Source organism: Paramisgurnus dabryanus, chromosome 2, assembly GCF_030506205.2.
Source record: "Paramisgurnus dabryanus chromosome 2, PD_genome_1.1, whole genome shotgun sequence".
Lineage (NCBI taxonomy): Eukaryota > Metazoa > Chordata > Actinopteri > Cypriniformes > Cobitidae > Paramisgurnus > Paramisgurnus dabryanus.
In genome coordinates, this window is record NC_133338.1 from 55,397,246 (window position 1) to 55,424,459 (window position 27,214).

The 27,214-nt window shown below is 41.7% G+C and overlaps 1 protein-coding gene across 1 annotated transcript in view; it reads left to right on the forward strand.

Moving 5' to 3' along the window:
* Positions 1-26,833, forward strand: part of LOC135743921 (macrophage mannose receptor 1-like) — a 92,956-nt gene extending 66,123 nt beyond the window's left edge. Inside the window, exons 24-33 of the mRNA XM_065261825.1 lie at positions 8,610-8,669; positions 14,201-14,306; positions 14,452-14,684; positions 14,798-14,963; positions 15,309-15,461; positions 16,639-16,755; positions 16,835-16,996; positions 17,083-17,115; positions 23,037-23,069; positions 26,236-26,833. Of these exons, the coding sequence (XP_065117897.1) occupies positions 8,610-8,669; positions 14,201-14,306; positions 14,452-14,684; positions 14,798-14,963; positions 15,309-15,461; positions 16,639-16,755; positions 16,835-16,996; positions 17,083-17,115; positions 23,037-23,069; positions 26,236-26,444 (1,272 nt within the window). The 3' untranslated portion in view covers positions 26,445-26,833. The remainder of the gene's footprint in view (positions 1-8,609; positions 8,670-14,200; positions 14,307-14,451; positions 14,685-14,797; positions 14,964-15,308; positions 15,462-16,638; positions 16,756-16,834; positions 16,997-17,082; positions 17,116-23,036; positions 23,070-26,235) is intronic.
* Positions 26,834-27,214: the final 381 nt, after the last annotated feature.

Genomic DNA, 27,214 nt, shown 5'->3' on the forward strand with positions numbered 1-27,214 from the left:
GAATAGAGGGAGGACGCGAAGGATTCAGCCTTCGAGCGCCTCTGAGAAATCTAATGACCAGGTCGTGCTGCCCCACTGTCCTACCGTTTATGGATGAATGGTGAGCTGATATCGCAGCGATATCGACCTTAATAGTGGATGGTGACAGCCTATTCTCCATAATGTATTCAGGCAAGTCAGAATCGACTGTACACACGCTTCTGTTAGACGAGCTGTCAAATCGACCGAGTCCAGTTCCATCCCGAGAAAAGAGATTCCATGCACGGGGCAAAGCTTGCTCTTTTCCCAGTCGACCCGAAGACCCAAACGAGCAAAGTGTTTTAGAGTTAAATCTCTGTGATCGCAAAGCGTCTGATGTGTTTGAGCTATTATGAGCCAATCATCTAAATATGCGAGAATGCGCACACCTTTCTCTCTCAGGGGTTTTAACCCTCTGGGGTCTAAGGGGTTTTTAGGGCCCTTGGGAAGTTTTGACATGCACTGACATTTGTGCTTTTTTCAGTTGCTTAAAAACATATTAATGGCAAAAGTCTCATAACACTGTGTTCATCACAAACTGGGCTACAATATCATATAATCAACATGTATGTACATGTTTGTATTTTTGAGAGAAAAATGTTTATGCGTGGTTTTTGAAAAAGCAAAATTTTTAAGTCACTGATATAACTCCACAAAACTCATTCTAAACATGTTTTCCCAAGACTTTCCAAACTGGATCTAGTAGTCTAGAGTTTTTTCTTCAAAATGATGTGAAAATCATATGGCCTACTCAATCACATAAAGCAAGATATTGATTTACAATTTCTAAGACACTTTTGCTTGGGAAAGGCTATATGCATGGAGGCGGGAAAGCTCCTGAATAATCAGTGATTGACAGCTGAGAGACAAAAGAGTTGAATAATAAGCCACTAATGAGCCTTGTGTGGATGTTCAACAGGTATAACTTTCTCTGTAGTAAAACCATGATAAGGTTTACTTTTCAATATAATGTAAATACACACACATTATATATATTTATATATATTTCTATTGAAATATTTTCTATTAATTTCACAAGTATAAGTTACCTTTTAAAAACCATAGTAGCTTAATCATGGTAAAGATACTGTTTGGCCATCTTAACATGAACACACTTCAACCCAGGGTTAGTGTTTGGTTGGCCAGCGAGAGGTTTACTTTTGTGCAGTAAAAAGCTCAAAAGAACAACTGCCTATCATTGTCTGGACTCTTATTTGTGTATTTGTAATCATTATAGTAGAAACACAACAAGGGACACGCGTGGTAAACGTATCAATGTTTGTTTACAACCGCCGCCATTACCTCACTGTCACGGTGATCCGTGTCATGTTTTGTTTGTCTCTCCGATTACGTCACCTGGACATTCACGGACTGATTCATCACACCTGTTCCCTGTTAAGTGTTGTGTATTTATACTGCTGTCTGTTTCTCACCTGTCGCCGGATCATTGTCGTAACTTCCTTGTCTGTTCCTGTTGGTTTCTGTATTGGATGTTCCTGTGTTGCCCCTCGTGTTTTGTTTCTGTTCATTTTATATTAAATGTTATTTATTTCATGGTGAACCCTGCGTATGCGTCCTACTTCCTGTTACCCAGTCATGACAGAATGATCCGGCCAGACTGGACGCAGCGGGTTCACGAAGGGCGGCTCCCCCAGGAGTTTCGTCGAGGGGGAGTAGTGACATCGGGGTTCATTCCCCATCAGCCCCGGTGTCTCTTGGGGACCACCGTGAGCGATCGCTCGCTCCTGCGAGCATGCAGGATGAGGATCGACCCAGGCGGTCCCCCAACGGTTGAGTCGTCGTTGACGGTCCCTCGGAGGACCACCATCCTGCTCGCAGGGGGATCCGGAACGGACCACGCCCGATCATTTCCCCGGGGTGGCTACCGTGAGAGGGTCTCCGTTTCCGCGAGGGGATGGGAGATGACTTCCGGGGGCAGCTGATCGTCGGCGATTCCCAGGAGGGGGGTAATTCGTCTGCCTCGGTTCTCGGAGCGATCGCTCCGGTTCTCCTGGCGCAGTCCGGCCTAACGTTCCTGTTGGTCTCATCCCAGCGGCTGCCGGCTTCGCCAGGGTCCCCAAGCCCTCCACCCCTCCCTTGGACTCTCGCTACCAGACTTTTGTGTTGGTTTTGTTTTTGTGAGTGTCTGGTAGCCACTCGTAGAGGGAGGGGTCATGTCACGGTGATCCGTGTCATGTTTTGTTTGTCTCTCCGATTACGTCACCTGGACATTCACGGACTGATTCATCACACCTGTTCCCTGTTAAGTGTTGTGTATTTATACTGCTGTCTGTTTCTCACCTGTCGCCGGATCATTGTCGTAACTTCCTTGTCTGTTCCTGTTGGTTTCTGTATTGGATGTTCCTGTGTTGCCCCTCGTGTTTTGTTTCTGTTCATTTTATATTAAATGTTATTTATTTCATGGTGAACCCTGCGTATGCGTCCTACTTCCTGTTACCCAGTCATGACACTCACGTGTTGATCATGAAAGCAGTGAATGTGTGCACACGCGAGTGATCCTGTGTTTAATAAACTTGCTGTGCGGAGATATGCGCTTAGACGCAACTAAATAAGGATTGTACTGTTTGGAATCGCGCATTATATAAGAATACCAAAAAGCGCGTCAAGTTTCCTGACTCGCGTGTTTGTGTATGTGTGTTCCAATCGCGTGAACTGTTTGACGGAAGAACAAAGAAAACACTCGCGTCTGTAGATACTGACACACATACGCAAGGAAATAAGGATTTATGTCATGTTTGGTGCAATCGGATGGAACAACAAGGAATGGAGAGACTGGATTGTGGATTGCATATCCATTGACTGCAGGAGGCAAGAGTCATGCATATGGATGTTTCTGCTCATTCACTTCAATGGCGCGGGGGTGTGGCGATCCGATCTCATTACAGATAATGAGGTAACTGGCGAAATACGGTACTTCTCCTCCTTCTCATACAGTTTACACCGAATGACAATATCTGTTTTCAATTTCACTTATATCATTTAAAAGGAGACATTCCAAGCATTATGTAGACATTTATCTTTTGTTTCTACACCAAGTATTCGTTAAGTTACAGTTTATTTTTCTGACGCGTTTCTGAAAGGACTTCACTGAGGGAGAGAGAACAGAACGTGCATCATGTTTATTTTCTTAATTTTGCGAAAAGCACAACATTCTGTTTTTATTGGGAGTGGACAGAAAAAAACTAGACACTTTAACGTTTGAAATGATGTATAAATCATATCTGTATGTCAAAAATCAGCAGAGTAATTTAAGTCTCTTTGCGGAGTGATTGAAAAATAAAGAGTTTGCGGCGCCCGCGCCACCGTCGACCCCAGAGTGTTAAAGCCCCCTCCACTACTTTGGTGAATACACGGGGCAAAAGAGAGAGCCCGAATGGGAGGACTTTGTACAGATATGGTCTCCCCTCGAACGCAAAGCGGAGAAACGGCCTGTGCCGGGGGAGAATCGATACGTGAAAGTACGCGTCCTTCAGGTCAATAGATGCAAACCAATCGTTTGGACGAATGCATGGAAATATGCGTTTGGGCGTCAGCATCTTGAACGACATTCTGTGAAGTGAACGGTTCTGCGAACGCAGGTCCAGGATCGGTCGCAAGCTGCCGCTTTTCTTGGGCACAATAAAGTAAGGGCTGTAAAACCCTGACCTCATCTCGGCTGGAGGGACCGGCTCGATCGCGTCCTTCGCCAGTAGAACAACGATCTCCGCATGGAGGATGTGCACATCGGCAGCTCTCACCGCAGTGAAACGAACGCCAGAGAATTTGGGGGGACGCCGGGAAAATTGGATCGCATAGCCGAGACGAATCGTGCGTAAAAGCCAACGCGACGGGCTGGGAAGCTGTTCCCACGCTGCCAGACACTGTGCGAGGGGGACTAATGGCACGATCGGTGTACCCACGGGGCGCAGCGAAGGTGACCGCCGGTGTGAGCGTTTCGGCCGCACCGACAGCAGTGTTGTGTGTGGTAACACTCACCTGAGTCCGCTGATGGGTGGGTGAGCAGGAGAGGCTCTGCTGAAGACACCTCAAGCCACTCGATGCACCCTCTGGGGAAGGAGGAGGACGATGGGTTATGAGCCCGTAAGTGTCTCCTCTCTGAGAAGTCGGATAGTGCGAAGGGGTTATGAGCTCGTGCGTGACTCTCGCACTCCTCTGACAAGTCGGAGAACGAGGGGGGGTTATGAGCCCGCTCGTGCCTCCGGAGCTCATCTGAAGACCTAGAGATGAAAGTGGAATTCGCTCTTTCTGTGACTGTGTGGGTGCCGACTGAAAAGTCGGCGGAACAAAAAAATAAAACAAAGGATTCCCCAACCGGCCCTCCTCCGGTGGGGGGAGTGGTGCCTTCACCATCTCCCGAAGAGCGATCCCCTCCATCTTTAGGTCGCGCGTCTCAGGGCCGCTTTGACTTCCTCTTTCCACCATTTGAAGCGGGTGGGGCAGACTCCTGACGACCGGTTCCTCGCTTCTTAGAAGAACCCTGGGGAGGCGGCCGCCCTCGGCGAGGGGCAGACTGAGGCGCCGACGTGGACGGGGCAGGTGCAGGATGCTTCTGACGTGGCATGATCTGAGCGATGGCCTCAGTCTGCTTCTTGGCCGCGGAGAACTGCTGGGCGAACTCCTCGACCGTCTCGCCGAACAGGACGGCCTGGGAAACCGGAACATTCAGGAGCCGGTTTTATCAGCATCCTTCATGTCCGCCAGGCACAGCCAGAGATGGCGTTCCTGGACCACCAGGGTGGACATCGCACGACCGACGAGAACTCCGCCGAATCGTGACCTCCCGCGTGCAGGTCCCTCAGAGCCTTAGCCTGTTGAACCTGCAGCAATGCCATGGCATGCAGGGCTGAAGCTGCCTCCCCACAGGCTTTGTAAGCAGCGCCGGTTAGAGTGGACGAATGCTTACAGGCCAGTGAGGGGAGAGTAGGCTGGAAGCGACACCGGCCGGACACAACTGCATCGCGACCGGCCGCTCCACTGACGGGATACCAGTGTACCCCCTGGCATCTCCACCCTCAAGAGAGGTGAGAGGTGAAGGCTGAAACGGCCGGTTCCGGGAGGAAAATGGGGTTTTCCACGACCGCGTCAGCTCTTCATGCACCTCGGGGAAGAAGGGCACCGGGGGCGAGGACTGAGAAGCCCTGGCACACCCAAAGTACCAATCATCGAGGTGGGACGCTTCGGGTGGGGGAGGTTCAGTCCACTCCAAGCCGACCGCCGCCCGAGCGAGCCTGAGGTCCCACAACCCTACCCAAAGGAGGGAGCGGGTCTGGATCAGCGTCCGAGGTTGACAGCCCCCCCTCAGATGCTACGGTGGACAACGTCTCTGGTGGAGGCTCGACAGAGCGCGAGGACACCGTAGAACACGGGCCACTCGTCTCCATCGGGACCGACCCAGCACCTTTATGCAGAGATCATCCTTCGCAAGCCTCGTAGCTGTGCTCTTAGTAGCACTAGGCTTGGAAGGCGGGGGCCGTTCCCGGAGAGACAACGCCCGTCTCCGCAAATCTGCCATAGACATGCCCTCACAGATGGAGCATGAACTATCATGGAATGCTGCCTCTGCGTGCTGGAGCCCCAGACACGAAAGACAATGCTCGTGGCCATCCCGGGGAGCAATGAACACACCGCATTCAGAAACGGAGCACGGGCGGAATGCCATCTTTAAAAAGACGCACCCGACTGTGACACGAATGAGTGGCTGTCTTTAACCCTCTGGGGTCTAAGGGTAAGTTTTGACATGCACTGACATTTGTGCTTTTTTCAGTTAGTTAAAACATATTAGTGGCAAAAGTCTCATAACACTGTGTTCATCACAAACTGAGCTACAATATCATATAATCAACATGTATGTACATGTTTGTATTTTTGAGAGAAAAATGTTTATGCGTGGTTTTTGAAAAAGCAAAATTTTTAAGACACTGATATAAGTCCACAAAACTCATTCTAAACATGTTTTCCCAAGACTTTCCAAACAGGATCTAGTAGTCTAGAGTTTTTTCTTCAAAATGATGTGAAAATCATATGGCCTACTCAATCATATAAAGCAAGATATTGATTTACAATTTCTAAGACACTTTTGCTTGGGAAAGGCTGTATGCGTGGAGGCGGGAAAGCTCCTGAATAATCAGTGATTGACAGCTGAGGAACAAAAGAGTTGAATAATGAGCCACATAATGAGCCTTGTGGGGATGTTCAAGAGGAATGTAACTTTCTATGTAGTAAAACCATGATAAGGTTTACTTTTTAATATAATGTAAATACACACACACACATTATGTATATATATTTCTATTATTTTCTATTAATTTCACAAGTATAAGTTACCTTTTAAAAACCATAGTAGGCTAATCATGGTAAAGATACTGTTTGGCCATCTTAAAATGAACACACTTCAACACAGGGTTAGTGTTTGGTTGGCCAGCGAGAGGTTTACTTTTGTGCAGTAAAAAGCTCAAAAGAACAACTGCCTATCGTTGTCTGGACTTTTATTTGTGTTTTGTAATCATAATAGTAGAAACACAACAAGGGACACGCGTGGTAAACTTATCAGTGTTTGTTTACAGCCGCCACCATTACCTCACGTGTTGATCATGAAAGCAGTGAATGTGTGCACATGCGAGTGATCCTGTGTTTAATAAATTTGCTGTGCGGAGATATGCGCTTAGACGCAACTAAATAAGGATTGTACTGTTTGCAATCGCGTATTTTATAAGAATATCAAAAAGCGCATTGAGTTTCCTGACTCGCGCGTTTGTGTATGTGCGTTCCAATCGCGTGAACTGTTTGACGGAAGAACAAAGAAATCACTCGCGTCTGGAGATACTGACACACATACGCAAGGAAATAAAGATTTAGATGTCATGTTTGGTGCAATCGGATGGAAATACAAGGAATGGAGAGACTGGATTGTGGATTGCATATCCATTGACTGCAGGAGGCACGAGTCATGCATATGGATGTTCCTGCTTGTTCACTTCAATGGCGCGGGGGTGTGGTGATCTCATCTCATTAGAGATAATGAGGTAACAGAAGAAAGACGCTACCTATCCTCCTTCTCATGCAGTTTACACCGAATGACAATATCTGTTTTCGATTTCACTTAAATCATTTAAAAGTAGACTTTCCAAGCATTATGTAGACATTTATCTTGTGTTTCTACGACAAGTTTTCGTTAAGTTACAGTTAATTTTTCTGACGCGTTTCTGAAACGACTTCACTGAGGGAGAGAGAACAAAATGCGCATCATGTTTATTTTCTTAATTTTGCGAAAAGTACAACATTCTGTTTTTATTGGGAGTGGACAGAAAAAAACTAGACACTTTAACGTTTTAAATGATGTATAAATCATATCTGTATGTCAAAAATCAGCTGAGTAATTTAAGTCTCTTTGCGGAGTGATTGAAAAATAAAGAGTTTGCGGCGCCTGCGCCACCGTCGACCCCAGAGTGTTAAAAAGACACAAAGCTCAAACGTGCTGCTCTTTTAGAGAAATCACTCTTTTGTGCAAGCTGGTGAAACACACAGGGAGAGGCAACGCACTCACTCGAACTCAAATCCTAAATTAAAGAGATAGATAGAGAGAGAGAGAAAGGGTGGAGAAAACACTGCGAGCCTCCACTGAGGTGTCTTAGCCCAACCAACTTCAGCAAGCTGAGATATATTTCTCTTCAGAAAAAAAGGATCTACGAAGATCAGTTCGCTTCTCGTAAGCAGATGTCTGCCGGCTTCGAAGCAATAAAAGCTAATTTGGTATTTGTGCACCTGTGGCTTATATATGCACCTGGCGAGGCGGCGCCTGCATTATGCAAATACCTGCGTGCCAAGTTCATTGGCGTTTTTATAGTTTCTCAAAGTACATAGGTCGCCGCGGAGCGGTTCCCAATTCGTCGGTCACGACGTGACGTCGTAGTGACCGACTGAAAGGGAACACTGGTATAGGAGGTTCAACCCGCCAAAGTAGCAAGTGGCATGCTTATGGTCGGTGCTTCACATTTGAATGTAGGAACGAAACTGCTTCGCTTCTCCGACAACTTCTCATTGTTTTTGGCACTTTCAGCTGTCGTGCCAATCATTTTCCAGATAGTTGTTAGTACTTATTACCAGATGGAACAAGTACTTTCATAATTTTATAAAAGACTTTGGAGCCCCTGGGCACTTTGAGTCCAGTTTGCCCATATGGTTAATCTGCACCTGGGTAATATAAGCAATAAAGTTCATTATGTAAGGTATTTATATACCACTGATAATATAGTTATGGATATTAAATTGCATTTCTGTAAAGAGATCCCTATAAAATATACACAATGCACCTTTAAGCTAACTTGATGCTCTTGTTAAATGTCTGTGTTTTTAAATCCTTTTTACATGAAAATTTTTTCATCGTTTTTCACTTATTGTACTAATGTGTTTCTCAATGCTTAAATACATGTATCCTACATTTCAATCTTGCATCTGATCTGATTTTCTAAGAGGACTATTAATTTTGATCTTAACTGTATCCATGAATATTTAAATGTTGAAAACTACAAATATGTTCCTACGATTTAGATTTTTTTTCTACTGTATTTCAGGACATATATGCTTCTGGACCTTGGCGCCGTATAACTAACCACTATCCAATTGACTATACGGTAGGTTTTCATGTGTTTTTGATTGTTCCCAAACAACCTAAGTATAGTTCTGAACCATTATCCTGTAATACTCAGATAAATGTCTTCATAGTCTATGAACAGATTTTCTTAAAGTCATTGACATTATGTATATTGTTACTGGTGCCAACATTTCGGCATATAGTATTAAAGCCGTATCTTTACCTATATCTTATACATATAATTAGAATATCATCAAAAAGTTGATTTATTTCACTAATTCCATTCAAAAAGTGAAATGTGTATATTATATTCATTCTTTATACCATGGTCTGTTTAAATACTCGATTCTGATTGGCTGGAAGGTGTGCATTAAAACCGTTTATTACACGGCTCTCTGGAATGCTTGATTCTGATTGGTCAGTTGAGACATTTGCAGGTTCGTTCTTTTCAAATAATAACCGCTCCAAAATAATAACGCATAGCCGGACTACTTGCACGAGTAAAATCGCTCCGCGCCAATAAAGATCAATAAAGATTACTGTCTGTTTGGCGCCATCTTGTGACAAACACTCGACAACCACGACAAGACACAGGCAGCTTACTGAGACTGAACTTGACAAAATAGAGCATGACAGCTACGAAGCCAACACACAAAAAAATACAGAATGGGCATTAAAACTTCTCAAAGACTGGCTAAAAGAGAAAAAATGGAGACAGACAAGTATGAAGCAGAGGATCTTAATAAGGTATTACGATCATTTTATGCATCTGTGCAAAGTTTCGCGGAAGGATAAAAATGTTAATTTAAAACAAATATGCCAATAAAATGTTTCAAATTCATATTCATGTCCAGTTTTTTTTCTTATGTGGCAAGTAGCCGTGTAATAAGCGGGATAATGTAGCTTCGCGTCGGGTCCTGATCACACTGTCGGGGCTTATTTCCCAATAACTACCGGCGGCCTCTACATTATCCCTTACTTAATGCATGGCTAGCCATGGATTATCCCTTACTTAAACACAGACTGATATATTTCAAATGTTTATTTTTTTTCTAATTTTGATGATTATAACTGACAACTAAGGACAATCCCAAATTCAGTACTTAAGACCAATACAAAGGAAGTATTTTTAGAAATCTTGGCCAACTGAGCATGAAAAGTATGAGCATTTAGCACTCAATGCTTAGTTGGGGCTCATTTTGCCTGAATTACTGCAGCAATGCGGCATGGCATGGAGTCGATCAGTCTGTGGCACTGCTCAAGTGTTATGAGAGCCCAGGTTGCTCTGATAGTGGCCTTCAGCTCTTTTGCATTGTCACATTTTACTCTTCACAATGCCACATATTTTTATGCGGTTAAGGTCAGGCGAGTTTGCTGGCCAGTTCAGAACAGGGATACCATGGCCCTTAAACAAGATACCGCTAGCTTTGGCACTAAATCTCCATAAAGTTGGTCAGCAGCAGGAAGCATGAAGTGCTCTTAAACTTCCTGGTATATGGCTGCATTGACACTGGACCTCAGAAAACACAGTGGACCACAAATAACTTTGGACCACTCAGCAGCAGTCCAGAAGCAATGTAGAAAAGGAAGAATTATAGCAGCCTCTGCTGGACACTTGCTCTCCGGGTATCGGACACACTCATATAGATGCACAGCTCACGTGCTGGTCACGGAAATTTCCACAGTGATCATGCATCAGTCGCGTGAGCGAGTGGCCAATCAGAGCACAGTATCGATCTGATGATGCTGAGGAGAACTTTAGTTTCGTAAGATGTAAAGTGTTTGTTGTTTGTTCTAAGTTCATCCAGTGTTGTGTGCGTCTGTAACTAAAAATAAATGTTGTTAATATTGTTGTTGTTATCATTATTGGACATCTATGATTAGTTGCAGTTAGTAGCGATTGATATTATGATGATAATATAAGATTTGCGGCTCCGCGTAAGCAGTTGTTTATGTAAATATAAACACTTAAACCCAAATATGATTATTGCTAGTAATGCTAACTATTCAATACTTTAACTGGATGATATGTATTTGAGCTCAAGGTTGCGTCAGAGGTCGTTATACGAACGTACAATTTCCTTTATTCTCCGTATGAAAGATTGATTTAACTATTAATAATAAACGCTACCTATTCAGTTTCATGTATGTGTATAGTAATAGTTCTTCGTGTGAAAGTGCATTTGTTTAGTTTACTGAGATTGGAAGTTGAAGTACACATAGTTAAATATGTATATATTATGTCATGTAGTTTGCAGTGGTGTTATATGAGTCCTGTTATTGTTATCCCTGCTGAAAAAAACAGCATCAAACCAGCATGGACCAGCATGGGAATTATGCTGGTCTATGCGGGTTTGATGCTGGTTTAGCTGGTGGTCACCAGCATACCAGCACCAAAACACAACATATGCTGGTCTTGCTGGTTTTTCAGCAGGGTAGATATATTTATGATATTAATCTAGCATTTCATTTATTTCCCTCTTTGTTTAGACCACACACACAAATCCTCACACATAGACAAACATGCAACAGATGATAATTCACCTGTATCCATGCAACCTTTATTGGATATTAAAGTTTTGAACTGGGGTTCCTGACTGTTTTCTTACCGACACTCCATGGCGACAATAAAATCCACCTAAAACCAGTCCAACTTCACTTCAAGCAAGATGCTTCTGACGTTGTCTGTTGTTCAAGAGTGGCTTGACACAAGGAATACAACAGCTGAAACTTATGTCTTGTATACGTCTGTGCGTAGTGGTTCTTGAAGCACTGACTCCAGCTGCAGTCCACTCTTTGTGAATCTCCCTCATATTTTTGAATGGGTTTTGTTTCACAATCCTCTCCAGGGTGCAGTTATTTCTATTGCTTGTACACTTTTTTACCACATCTTTTCCTTCCCTTCGCCTCTCTATTAGTGTGTTAGGACACAGAGATCTGTGAACAGCCAGTCTCTTTTGCAGTGACCTTTTGTGTTTTACACTCCTTGTGTAAGGTGTCAATGGTCGCTTTTTGGATAACGGTCAAGTCAGCAGTCTTACCTATGATTGTGTAGCCTACAGAGCTAGACTGGGAGACCATTTAAAGGCCTTTTAGGTGTTTTGAGTGAATTAGCTGAATAGAGTGTGGCACCAGGTGTATTCAAAATTGAACTTTTTACAAATTCTAATTTTCTGAGATACTGATTTTGGGATGTTTCTAAGTTGTCCTTTGTAATCATCAAAAAAAAAAAAAAAAAAAAAAAAAAACATTTGAAATATATCTGTCTGTATCAGGGTTTTGGTTCTGTTTAGTTAATTGTTATCATTATTCATCATTGCTCTTTGTGTTTGTTACCTTTTATTAGTCTCACCTGTGTTTGTAAATTATCATCATTAGTTACAGCTGTTAATCATTATCACTTACCCTTTATAGTTTGCCCTCATGTTCCTGTCCATGGTCTGATCTCGTCTGAATGTACCGTTGTCATCGTGTTTTGCTGTCTTACGTGATTAAAGTCCTGTTAGTTTTATATTCCTGCCCGTTTGTCATCTTTGAGTTAAGAGAACTGTGACAGAAGATCAGACCAAATGTTTGTGGCATGTTAGTGTTTTTCCCCCGTGTTACAAATTAGAGTTTATTGTTTACCGAAAAAATCAGTTTCGTTTTTAGCATTTTTTATGGGTTTTTCGTTAAAACAAGCACTCGGTTTGGAGCAGGCAGACCGTCCGATAACTTCGGACGGTCCAACGGACCATCGCCACCCCCAGAGACCAGACAGACTTCACCCTACCCGGAACTCCTGCCCACCGCAGGTGGAGAACCCGGCAGTGCGACCTGCGAGCCAGAGCTACCCTCGGAGCCCAGCGTCGCCGAAACCCCGGATGTTCCTCCTGACCAGGTTGCATGACCAGAGTTTCCGGGGTGCCGCCGCGGGAGCTGCTAATGATGTCAGGGAGGACGTCCATCTCCCCGCTGCTGAGGGTGAGCCAATAATGGTCCCTGGGGTTTATAACATCAGCTTGGATTGTGCTTTGGACATTCCCCACCCCTCATCGTCACCACTGGTTCCGTCCAGCCCGCCCCTCGTAAGTCACTGTTGGTCAGCGCTGCTGGTCCCATCCGGTTTCCTTTTCGGCTTTCCCGCACCAGCCAATCCGAAGCTACATCAGCGGACACAGCGTCACACCTCAGCTCATCCTCAGTGCGTCATCGGCGCTGGTTCGTCGGAGCCGAGGTGTGCCTCTCTGCCCACTGTCTCGGGGGTTTCTCCAGTTCTCCTCCCCCGCTCCCTGTTCTCCTCCCCCGCTCCCTGAGACCCAGAGGTCGCCTCGGCTCGTCGGACCAGCGGCCTCGCTTCGGGTCTCTCCTCCCTCCCCTTTGTCAGCTCCCGTCCCCACTTCGACGTCACCAGGCTTCGGTCACCCCTCTGGTTCCGCCCCTGGTCAGTCGTCGTCCCGCCCTCACCTCCGGGTTTTCTTCGTTCCCCTGTGTATCCCTCACTCCACCCTTCCGGCTCGTTGGGCTCCTCCTTCCCGAAGACGTCACCATGGGACTCCCTAGCTCTGGCTCCACCTCGTGGCCCCGGAATCCGCCTACGTCTCGGTCGGGAGACCCACCAGCTCCGCCCTGTCCCTCCGGATCCTCGGCTTCCCCCGGGTTCTCCGCTCGCGTGGCCCCGCCCTGGATCCTCCCTCCTGTGTCTACGCTGTCGTCTGTCCCCAGGGTGGGACTAGGACTTTCATCACCCTGGTGCCCTCCGCCAGCGTCTCCACCCTGGGGCTTCGTCTCGTCTGGTCTTTGGATCCTGCTCTAGACCTTCCCTCACCTTTTCATCACAGTTTTTTGGACACTTTCTTTTTTGTTTGTTTGTCCCTCCCATTCGCCTCTATTGTTGTTCATCTACGGCGCGAGGTCGCGCCTACCGTGAGGGGGCGTACTGTCAGGGTTTTGGTTCTGTTTAGTAATTGTTATCATTATTCATCATTGCTCTTTGTGTTTGTTACCTTTTATTAGTCTCACCTGTGTTTGTAAATTATCATCATTAGTTACAGCTGTTAATCATTATCACTTACCCTTTATAGTTTGCCCTCATGTTCCTGTCCATGGTCTGATCTCGTCTGAATGTTGTCATCGTGTTTTGCTGTCTTACGTGATTAAAGTCCTGTTAGTTTTATATTCCTGCCTGTTTGTCATCTTTGAGTTAAGATAACTGTGACAGTCTGTATATAATGAATGAATATAATATACAATACAAGTTTCACTTTTTGAATGGAAATAGTGAAATAAATCAACTTTTTGATGATATTCTAATTATATGACCAGCACCTGAATATCTAAAAGATTATGAGACTTTATTTCAAAAAAACTTCAATTTCTATAAAGATATTTCTATGTCCTTATAGGCAAGGGGCATATGTAGATGATTTGTTGATTATTTTATGCCAAAAAATTTAAGATTATGCTCCATAAAGATATTTTCCCACTGTGAATTGTTTTTTAATTATTTTATTTAAAGTGTTTATCATTAGTAATATGTGTTGCTAAATTCTTGACTTTAGACACAAATAGTCTGAACTCTTTTCCATGTAGACCTATGACTGTGTTGTGATGGTAAAACACCCAGAGAGGTCCACTGGTAAGTGGAAAGTTGAAGACTGTGGAGATGAGAGAGGTTTCATCTGCAAGAGGAACACAGGTTAGATGAAGAAAAGACCTCAATGTATAAATGTCATAACTCTAACTCAATCCAATCACACTGATTGAAGAAAACCCATGACTTTATCGGTCACTTGTTGATCTCTTACTGTAGATAATCTGTAAGTATTTTGTTTGTGTGTTAGACTCTCAGCTGTCCGCTCCCGTGACCACAGCAGTACCACAGAAATACTTCAGTCTGGGCAATGATTCATATAAGGTCCAGCTGGAGAAGATGAGCTGGGATGAAGCGAGAAGACAGTGTAAAGCTGATGATGCTGATCTTGCGAGTGTACTGAACTCCATCAGTCAGGCGTACACCAGCCTACAAGTCGACAAACTCAAAGAACCTTTGTGGATCGGACTCAACAGTAACCTGGTAATAAATTAATCTCTCTTCACAATAAACACATTCATGTAATATCATATACTCTATACACACTGCAGAAATGATTTTACTAACATATGAGTGTGGTAATGTGGTTTCTTCAGACACTTGGACGCTATCGCTGGGTGGATAACTGGTTTCTGAGCTACAGTAAATGGGCTACAGGAGAACCCAAAAACAATTTAGCTTGTGTTTATATTGACACGGATGGAGACTGGAAAACTGCAGCGTGTAACAACACATATTATTCCCTCTGTAAACGATCAGCAGGTATTTTACAAATAATCATTTATAATAATCCGGCCCTTTAAAAGATAAACCTCGACACCACAAACTTTGCACAAACTTTTTTGGTCATTTGAAAGATTTTAAAATCAAAGATACTTTAATGGCATAAACTAAATTTTTGTTTACAGAAGAAGTTTCAAACATTTAAGTTGTAGAGGCTTTAGGCTCAAATTTTGAGCCCGAATTTATATTTAAATTAGAAATATTTAAATTTGAAGCAGCAGATGTCTGTTGTTTACTAATATATTTAAAGTTTATCATATGGTTTTAATTGACAGTTTCAGTTTAAGAGAGATCTGATCTACTAACCCCTCACACGGTCCACAGTTTTTGCCCCTACAGATCCTCCTCAGCTGCCGGGTAACTGCCCCGAATCCAATCAGAGGAAAAGTTGGATACCATTTAGAGGACACTGCTATACGTTCATGACCTCCACCAGAGAAAACTGGGCTCATGCCACAGTAGAATGTATGAGAATGGGTGAGATGCTTCATCCTCCTCCCAATGAGATTATTAAAGGTGTTTTAGAATATAAAACTGTATTTATATATATACATAGATCATTAATAAGAGGTCTGTACATGGTAATGACATATAATGAGCCTTAAACACGATTGTTTCCTCCTTATGTAAACCCCGTGCATACAAAAGACCGCTGGAAAACAAACCAATCTCAACAAAACACAGACTGTGACACTACAGTCGAGATGTACGCCCCCAACATTAAATTGCACATTGAATTAAAAACTAAGTTGTTACAATGATAAAAACAAGGTTGTGACTGCTGGGTTAACGCTATATGCTAGTTAATGCTATATGCAAGCGATTAGGCTGAAGTTCTACTATTGACGTTACAGTTACGTTTTGCAGGTCCATACTGAATAAAACACAAACTTATCACTCAGAAACGTCCATTAACAATCTCCAAACAATTTATTATTTCTCAATGTTTTATCTGATACAGACTCAAACATAAGATCTGTTTTACACACACACAGAGCTACTGAATGAGCTGCTCTGAGAAACAGCCAATCAGAGCAGAGCTCAACATTTATTATTCATGACCCTTTCAAATAAGGTAATAATAGACCATTTCATTCTAAAGGCAAATCCTAGGGTTGTAAATGGACAGGAAAAACTGACTCTGGATAATTTTTGCACTTAAAGGAACAGTATGTAAGAAATTAATATCAATTAATTATAAAATGGCCCTGATATGTCACTAGACGTTAAGAAATCATTTTCATTTCAAATAATTATATCTCCGACAACAGTGGTCCGGCCAGGATATTGTCATTTAAAAAGTTGAGTTGCAGCCCTCAACTGATGTTTATGTTGTCATTTTGTTTATTGGCCACCAGTTGTGTGATTGCAGTACCAGTTTTGGCCACAAGTTTTGTGATTGCAGTACCAGTTTTGGCCACAATCCTACATACTGTTCTTTTAATAAAGAAACAAACCTCCTGGTAGATTTCAGAGAATAATTTAACAGATTATTACAATGCATTCTTTGGCCCCTTTAAAAAGATCACATGTTTCCAAATATTAAAAGCATTTACATACATTTAAATCTGACAAACACTGAATTCAGAACTTTAGTTTAACGGCTGAATGATTGTTTTTAAAAGCAGATACAGTGAGTTATCTGTCATTTCAGGTGCATCTTTAGTGAGTATTGAGGATCCAATAGAATCAAAGTTTATCCAAAAAAACATGGAGATCGTGCAGGATGAAGTCAAGTCAGTCTGGATTGGACTTCACCCCAGTAATAAGGGTCAGAACGAGCCTTCATCTAAATCAATACAACACATTTAAAATCACAGAAACCTTGAACTGATGTTTGTGTGTGACAGGTGTTTGGATGTGGATTGATAATACGGTTGTGGATTACACAAACTGGAAACCGGAGATGCCAGATGATGTTAAAAAATGTGTTGAAGTTCAGTCAGACACTGGGATGTGGAGCACCAGCAGCTGTAATGATCGCAGAGGTTATATCTGCAAGACTGCTAAAGGTCTGACAAATACACTTACAAATAATCTGCATTAATATCACATCACCTTACTGTATGTTAATATCTACATGTGTCTTTATTAACAGTTATACCACCAGCAGAGAAGCCATCAGTCTCAGGTATGATGAACTACATCTGCTGGGTTTATTTATAACCTGTGAAAAGTGTTCACGAGTTAACAGTGCTGAAATTAGAATCAGAATTTGGTTTATTTGCAAAGTGCACACACACACACACACACACACATTTTATTTACATAAAAAACTTATTTAGTAGTATTCAGGACAGTGATGGTAATGCTATAAGGACAGATGATAATGTGGTGTTAATTGTTCAAGCTAGAGTTTTAATGCCTAGATGTTCTAGTGCACAGAGATCTGCAACATCTGCCTGAGGGGGGAAGGGTAAACAGGTTGGGGCCGGGGTGAGAGGGGTCTGTGATGAATGATGATGTTCCCTGCCTGTTCCTTCACTCTGGAGTCCTAAAGGTTGAGCAGGTGCACATTAATGTTTTTTAGCTGTCCTAACAGTCCGTTGCGTTCTTGCTGCCACAGAACCCACTTAATAACAGCTGAATTAAACGGTGTCATCAGTACCTGTGGCAGGTTGAACTTTTTCAGTAGATGAAGAAAGTGCAACTTCTGTTGTGCCTTTTTCACACTGGAGTCAATGTGATTGCCCCACTTCAGGTCCTGGGAGATGTTGGTCCCCAGGAACATGAATGACTCCACTGCAGCCACAGCGCTGTTCATGATGTTAAGTGAGGGGAGTGCAGGGGGTTTTCTCCTAAAGTCTACGATCATCTCTACTGTTTTGTGCATGTTAAGCTCCAAGTTGTTATGACCGCACTACTCAGCCAGCTGCTCAGGCTCCTGTCTGTAAGCAGACTAATCACCGTATTGAATGAAGCCAATTATTGTGGTGTAGCCTGCAAACTTCAAGAGCTTGCAGGTAGTTGATGATTTACCAACAGATTGAGGTGGGTACAGAGAACTGTTTCAGTTTGTACAGAAGGGTATTTGGGATGATGGTGTTGAAAGCAGAGTTGAAGTCTATGAACAGGATCCTTGCATAATTCCCTAGTTTGTCCATATGTTGGAGAATGAAGTGCAATCCCATGTTAACTGCATTGTCACAGACCTGTTTGCTCGATAAGCAAACTGCAGGGGTTCCAGCAAGGGTCCAGTAATGTCCTTCGGGGGGAAACACTAATCTTTCAAAGAACTTCATAACCACAGATGTCAAATAAACAGGTCTGTAGTCATTTATTCTTGAGATATTTGGTTTCTTGGGTACAGGGATAATGGTGGCCTGTGTAAAACATGAGTGGACCTCACACATCTCCAGTGATCTGTTGAAGATCAGTGTGAAGATGGATGACAGCTAGACAGCACAGGCTTTGAGACAGGCTGGTGAGACACTGTCTGGGCCTTTTCTTATTTTCTGTTTTCTGAAGACCTGGCAAACATCAAATAAAGTCAAATAAAATAGAATCAGAGAATATTTACAAGTAAAATAAAATAGACTTTATTTATATAAACAGTTTTAGTATACAAATTTACATTAACAGAGGCATGTGAGAGGTAGATTTAAAGTACAATACAAGATCAGGGTGTAAGACGCCACCCATATCCAACGAAGGTATCCAATGGCCTGATGAAGGGGTCTCGTGTTCTCGTTTTCCTTTAGCGCTTCTAGAAGAATAACTCCATTTATTAGATTTCAAATGTATTTCTTTGACCTCTGTGTTTAAATTATAATCTGACTCCAATTTAATATAGTAAGAATTAAGTGCATTATTCCAATTATCTGTTGATCATAATTTATATGTTTGATTATTTATAAATTCCCATAGTCTTAGTTATTCGTTCATTAGGGACCCGATATCGCACAGGATATATGCCGGCCGTTGCGTATATCTCACGGACACAAAATTGCCAGTCTGGTCTTAGTCAGAGGTTGCCGGGTAAACTAATATTTTTACGTCTGGCCGCTCCATGCTTGCTCCGATCATAAAAATAGTTACTTTAGTCACGATCATGCAACTTGCTAAGGCAGGTGATAGACATAAATCTTAGAGTTTTAATGAATGTGCCCCATGCTCCATTCAACATCAAAACACCAGTGTGATCATATCCTGACATACTTATTTTGCGGTAATACCAGACTCCTTCTAATCTACTGGAAATAATAATTTCTGAAAGAATAAAAATAAATCAATACAATTTCTGAAGAATTTAGATGAATCAAATGTAACAATTTATTATACCAGGCAGGTTCCAGCTTCAAACATCAATTAAAGAATATCATACAGAATATGATTAAATTCCAATTAATTAAAATGATCAACAGTTGCAAAAGTTACAAAGTCATGCCTGGCAATAGACACTCTGGTTACAGAGTGTTTCCATCGTGGATATAATACACCTAAAATGGTGTAGGAAGATTCTTGTTAAAGATTTCTTCCATGATGTTTTAGTACACACACAAAGTGTGGGAGCTCCTGGTTACAGGATGCCTCCATACGGTTTGAATACACACAGAGTGTGGGAGCTTCTGGGTACAGAATGGCTCCCAGAATGTTTTACCAGGCCACCTTTTATACACAGCTTGAGAAAACTACCAAAATCTAGTTTGACCTGTACCAAGTGATACTAAAGAGCACCTGGTCAAACTAGCCAGAAATATCAAGGCAAAAACCCCACCTCTACAAGAAATGCATCTTCTATCCAAAGTTCTAAAACCTTAATCCATCATATCTTCGATTTATAGAAATGAGACCTTTTTACTCATTGCACCATGACCTTCAAAATAATACTAAACATTAATATTAAATTACAATCTTAGAACCACCTAATATGTATACATTACATCATATATTTCAGCAGATACTCAGTGATGTGAGCCTTAAGGCTAACAGTGCCAAAGCCTTTGTGATGAAGAGATTAGGAGAACAGAGAGTTGCATGTCTGTAAAGAGTTTCACCTAAGAGTCAAATTTGGGTTAGCAACACCACCTGAGGTTTAATTGTTTTATAGTGTCTCTTCATAAATAAACTTAAAGTTGATTATTTACCAGCCGTACTACAAGGGCTTTAGATTATTTTTTGATGGTGTGTATCTGATAAAAAAAAATTAGCAGCAGGTGATGGGTGTCTATCTTCCCCCAGTAACATCTTCATTTGATCTGAATCTGAAGAGTTATGAAACTCTGGTATGAGCTTTGAGATTTTTTCAAAGTGTTTTTATTTATATTTACCTGTCAGGTGTGGGGAGACAGAACCCAAGTGCAGACAGCTCTCAACCAAAAGACTTTTATTATATAACAAAAACACCCTCGAGGGGGTAAAACAAAGACAATAATCCAAAAGAATAACATGACACTAAACAGGGCAGAATGAGACAAAACAAGAACACACAACATCACCATAGATGAACAATGATCCAGCACGAGACAGCAGACACAAGGGCATTAAATAGGGGAGAACTAAACTAGGGAACGAGGACACACAGGTGAAGGGCGTTAACTAATAATGAATAATTAACAAGGGAACGAGGGGGCGGGGTCAAGACTTAAGACAGGAGAGCACGAGGCACACAAAACACAAACACTGGCCACGTGACTCTCCACACAAAACAAGACAACAGTGAGGGCTGCCATGATCCGGTCACATGAAACACAAAAGACATACAGGGCTGACAGGATCATGACAGTAGCCCCCTCTTAACGGACGCCTCCTGGTGTCCCCAGGAAACAGGTACACAAGAATAACACATGACAATAAAAAAGTCAACAAGGCAAGACAGTGCCAAGGATCCGGACCCCCAAGACAAGAAGCGGGACTCCAATCTCCGCAAGGAGGTGGGCACAGGATCCCGCGCCGCTCTAGGCTCACCGGCCAACCACGCCCCCGCGGGGCTCGCCAACCAGGAACACGCCCGCAGAGCTCGCCGAACAGACACGCACCTGCGGGGCTCACAGACCGGGAACACTCCCGCGGAGCTCGCCAACCGGGAACAGGCACCAGGAACTCTCCCTCCAGAAAAGCCGGCACTCGCAGCACGCCTTCCGGGAAGCAGGAACTCTTCCTCTGCTCCCCAACCAGAACCGGCACAAAGACAGCCATCCCAGGACAGGCACCCGCGGCTCACCATCCCGGAACACGCGCTCACGTCTCACCGCCCAGGATCTCACGGCTCCCCGAGCAGAACACGCTCTTACGGTCCTCCCTTCAGGGACCCGCGGTTCACCGACCAGGAACGCGGGCTCGCGTCTACCGCCCGGGAGCCACATGGCTCATCCTCCCGGGACACGAACACTAAACTGGAGACACCAAACGACAGGAACACTCTTGACAGAAGCGAAAATAAACTAGGTAAAACAAAACGAAAACAGAGCTGTCTGCTGGGTTCTAGAATGGCTGGATCATTCTGTCAGGTGTGGGGAGACAGAACCCAAGTGCAGACAGCTCTCAACCAAAAGACTTTTATTATATAACAAAAACACCCTCGAGGGGGTAAAACAAAGACAATAATCCAAAAGAATAACATGACACTAAACAGGGCAGAATGAGACAAAACAAGAACACACAACATCACCATAGATGAACAATGATCCAGCACGAGACAGCAGACACAAGGGCATTAAATAGGGGAGAACTAAACTAGGGAACGAGGACACACAGGTGAAGGGTGTTAACTAATAATGAATAATTAACAAGGGAACGAGGGGGCGGGGTCAAGACTTAAGACAGGAGAGCACGAGGCACACAAAACACAAACACTGGCCACGTGACTCTCCACACAAAACAAGACAACAGTGAGGGCTGCCATGATCCGGTCACATGAAACACAAAAGACATACAGGGCTGACAGGATCATGACATTTACCACAGTAAAGGAGAAAGTGTGTCTCTGTCTTAATTTCACCACTGTCACAATGGTCACAGATTCGCTCTTCTTTTGGGAGCCGTGTTTGTCTGTGTCGGCCTTTCTTATTGCCAGACTGTGGTCACTGAGTCTGTATTTACGGGGGATTCGTCTCTGCTTTACATCTCTAGCAGTTGAGAGATATTCTGACGGATTGTATTTTCTGTTTAGTGGTTTGTACTTTTATTACCCCAATGTTCCAAATAAGAAGTTTGACTTTCTTTAATGATTTGGTTTATTGTGGTTTGTTTGCGTTCAGTAGTGCTGGTCTGGAGTTTCAGAGCCAGTTGACAGATGGGAGTGGTTTTTGGTCTTTTCTAAAAGCTACTCGTATCTTCTTATTCAGTGTGTTTGTCCCTACTCCTGTAGGCATCATCAATGGCCTGGCAAAGCTGTTTAAGGTTTTGCAGTAAACCATGGCTTATCATTGTCAGTGAGCTCATCCAGATCAGTGCCTGCAGCTCCAAAAACACTTGAATCAGTGAAATTAAATTGTATATGATCACAGCTTTGCCAAATAGAATGTCCAGTAAAATGCTGGAATGCTCAAAAGTCCTCAAAAGACCTTGGTGTGGTGTGGTCACTGCACTGCTATGAGAGAGAGAGAAAAAACATTGTCAGCACAATTGAGTTTCAATTTCAACAATTACCCATTATGGTGATCAGTGTTTGCATTTCATTAGCTGATTTGCATTTAAAGAGCACCCAAAAATGGCACTTTTGCTTACTCCTACAGAGTGATAATTTTAACATGCTATTTTAAATAATCTGTGGGGTATTTTGAGGCAAAACTTCACATACGCACTCTAGGGACATCAAAGACTTATTTCACATCTTTTAAAAGTCTTATAATATGACCCTATTTGAACACAAATATGGGGTGGTTTCCTGGACAGGGATTAGACTAGTTCAAGACTAAGATAAATGTAAGAGCTGTCCAAATTAAAAACAAGTATAATGTTTACTTCTTAAACGGGGTGCCTTATGGTATCCTGGATCCCCCCCATGAATTCGGGCACTGGTGTTTATTATCTTTGGTCAGTTTGTTTAGTTATAAATCAAATGATACTTGAAACAACACTACACTTATTTGTACTTTTTTGATTTTTCAGTTACACCTACAACAGCGAAGTCACCAGTCCCAGGTATGATGAACTCAATCTCTGTCACAAGTAGTAAATGTACTAAAATGTTTGTGGTTCATGTACACATGACAATGTTGTAAACAAATATGCGTACACAGATCAATAATAACAACTCAAATGCTTTATTAAAAATGTTGTTGTGTAATTGTGGCCCTAGATTTTACTGTGGTATGACTTGGGTAAAGTGTTCAGAGTTCATGAGATAACAGCGCTAACACAACAAATCTCTACTGTTAACACATTTATTATGTTTAGAGAAAAACCTTCAGTCAGCTGATTTACTTATAAATCAAATCCAGATGGAGCATCAAACTAATTCAATTTATTTGTACTCTCTATTATAATATTGTAGTAGGGTTCAAATTAACTGAAATGAGTATCGATTTTCCTTAAGATTGTCATGACAGCAAAATATATGTCATTTTTGAGGGGAGGTATACAGGTGCTGGTCATATAATTAGAATATATTTTCAAATGTTTATTTCTTTTAATTTTAATGATTATAACTGACAACCAGTGTTGGGGGAGTTACTTTTAAAAAGTAGTGTTTGCTCGTTACTCGTTACTTTTTAAAAAAGTAATCCGTTACTTTACTCAGTTGCCCTCTTTGAAAAGTAACTTTTTACGTTACTCGTTACTTTTACGTTACTTTTATGTTGCTTGATTTAGGGCAGAACCAAATATCTGTTCCTAAATGTGTATGCGTACATAAAAGTATACCAAGAAGGACATAACAGGTATTACTTTTGTGCTCTTTATTATAAAAAACAGTATCAATAAGCTCCTTAGGAACAACATGGTAACCTCAAAACGGGTCATATGTCTCAAAATAAAACGTGCATGCCTCATCTGAATCCAACAGAAAAAAGAATAACTTAAAAATGGCTTGATGTTGATGGCTTGTGTAAATGAAACAAAATATCATAATACAGCTTAGAGGCAAAGACATTTTAGCCAAAATAAAATCAAGCACAACTTAAAGCATGACTAGCCTAAAAAGACTATGTTAACAGAATATTCTGGCCCAAGTTCATAGTATGATGGGCTGATAGAAAAGAGGATATTAGGCATAGGCTTGAGTTGTCTATGGGCAGGCAACCTATTCCACATCAGCACAAAATAGGTGATTATACCTCATCAGGAGCAGTTTTTCAAAACGTTTATCTGAAAGTCTGTTTCTTCTGGGGGTAAGCACAAGACCTCCCAGGCTGAACAGCCTTTCCACCGGTGCACTGGAAGGTGTGGCAGTGTTGTATTTCATGAACACAGCTTTTACTCGGGGGAAACGGTTGAGAACTTCTAACTCTGAGCCTGATCTCATGTACTCAAGTACCTCCGAGTCTGCACTAAAGGCCATTGCGTCTTCCTCCTCCTCCTCATTAAAAGAGAAAAAGTAATTTTCATTGGCACTGCTGTGTACGGCAACTTCTCTGTTTTTATTCTCAGCCGGCTCTGTATCATGGGGTAGAGTGCGATACTCCGCGATGAGCAGCGCACGCGCCGCTTCTCTCCACTCCGCTCCCCCTACCCACCGAACTTTAAATTTCGGCAACGTCAAGGCAGCCAATAAAGCTTCCCTGCTCTCCAACACCAGTGCGAACCGTGTCTTGATAGCCTAGAACAAAATGATAAAGATAAGCTTAGTTTTCAGACATACGACTTACTCTATCAAGGTAGAAAAAAAAGAGTTAGAGAAATAAGAAAGATTTTAAACAAATTTTTTTTTTCTCAAAAGTACACATTTCAACCTTTCTATTTATTTATTGAGTCTGTGAGAGGAAAGTAGCTTATCGGAGACTCCAGTTCACACCGGTGCCTTCATGTGATGATTATATTGCATGCTATATTTATCTTCTTTCTTATTTATTTAATTCAGTCAGTCAATTGGTTGATAAAACATTGATTAAAATTTAGATAAAATTAATACAACACGAAATTCACTTTAAAGAATGGCTTTCTAAAAAAACAAATTTAATAAAGTGTCTCAAAATCATGTCTACCCACTCCATTTGTCTCCCGATATAGTGCCCAAAATGATCTTACTCATGCTTTACACTTTTCATATAATCAACATAGATGAAATACATTTTTTATTTATTTTATTTAAACATAAATATGAAACTAAACCGTTTTCTTTTATTTATTTCTTATTTATTAAATTCAGGCAATTGGTTGATAAAACATTGATTAAAATTAAGATGAAATTAATACAAAACGAAATTCACTTTAAAGAAAGGTTTTATACAAAAACCAACTCAATAAAGTGGTCAAAATCATGTCTGCCCACTCAATTTGTCTCCCAATACATTGCGCAAATTTATGATCTTAGCCTACTTATGCGTTACACTTTATTCAAATAAAATGGCCTATATATTTCATCTATTTAAACATATATATGAAACTAAATTGTTTTATTTAATGACTATGAAGATACAACATGCAGGCCTATAGCTAACTTTCAAATAGGCTATTAACAATTGTCTTACCTGTACAATTAAACCCGGTAGGTCTGCTGTCATCCTTGACAGTCCATTTTGGAGTGCGAGCGTCCTTGACATCAGGGTTTTCAGGGTTGGTAGAAGACTGCCATAGTAGCAGTTATCTTCGCCCTGTAAGATATCCAGTGCTACTGTCATCGGTTTCAAAACATTGCAGTATTCCTTTAGAAATAGATGTTCGCACTCTGTCGGGCCTCTGATGTCCAGTCTAGTACAAAGCGTATTCAAATCTTGGGCCGGGATGTCACTGATAAGGGACAAGGCATCGTGGAAGGAATTCCACCTTGTGGATGTAGGCACGATCATTTTTTTGCCAAAATCAGTATCTTAGAAAATTTCTTTGAAATATATCATTCTGTGTGTAATGAATGAATATACACTAGTCAACATTTGAAGTGGATCAAAACTTTTCATAAAAGTTGTCTTAAAACCAATACCCAATAGCCGTTCTTGTCTTAGGAAAACTTTGTTAAACTTTTTTGATCCACTTCAAATGTTGACTAGTATAATATACAAGTTTCACTTTTTTTAATGGAATAAGTGAAATAAATCAACTTTCTGATGATATTCTAATCATATGACCAGCACATGTATATAGTTAAACAGAGTTAATTTATTAGTTTGATATCTGTTTTACTCAGTCATTTGTGATTAATGTTGTATTGCAGATCTTCAGGTATCGGCTGGCATCGCTGTAGGGGTCGTGTTGGTCATAATCGCTGTCGCAGGTCTTGCCGGGTTTCTGTTCTTTAAGAGAAATCCCAGGACTCTGACTGGATGGTTTGACAGCAGATTATATATTAACATCCCCCAGCCTCTAACAGTTTTTGATAGTAAAGAACCTGCTGCCAACACTGAACAGAATCAAGATGAATAACACATAAACACACACACAGCTTTTTGTTTTAATGTAATGCGTAACTTCCACAATAATTATGTTCAGGGGTCTCATGCATCAAAATGTTTTACAGGGGGAGCAGCTTAAAATATTTAAACTGTTAAGACTGTAATTGGTTGTGACTTGTAAAAATCAATACCCTTGAGTGTCAATGATGTCACACTTAGCTGATAAATGAATGTTTGTAAATGCAGATGTAAATGGAATTTTGCCTGATTGACAGTCACATGAAGCAGTCATACAACATCAGAAGATTTATTGGTGATTTTTATTTTCTAACTTTAGAAAATAACCAGATGAGGCTGTATAGGACTGCCTAATTATTAATTAACTAATCAATTACAGAATAAAAGTTTTTGTATACATCATATATGTTTGTTTACTGTGTATAATAATTTTGTATATTGAATTTAAAAAAATTATATAGCATTTTTTAACAGTTGTTTAAATGTTTCAAAGCGCTTTTCATTAATAAAAGCCAGAGAAAACACAGAAAAATCAAGGGAAAAACAAAAGTAGCAAAGTACAGCGGCTAAGATTAAACTGTACTAGTGAGTGTTATCATGTCACATAAGACAGCAGAGAGAGATGTACAAAAACTGTGATGTTTATTGAATAGTCTTAACAGAAACCACCAACATGATCAGTGAATGGAAATTATATGTATAGTCTTAAAGATAGTCCAAGCACACACAAATTAGTCACAGATTAATTCCAGTTTCTTAATTTGAACGTAGAACTTAGACTTT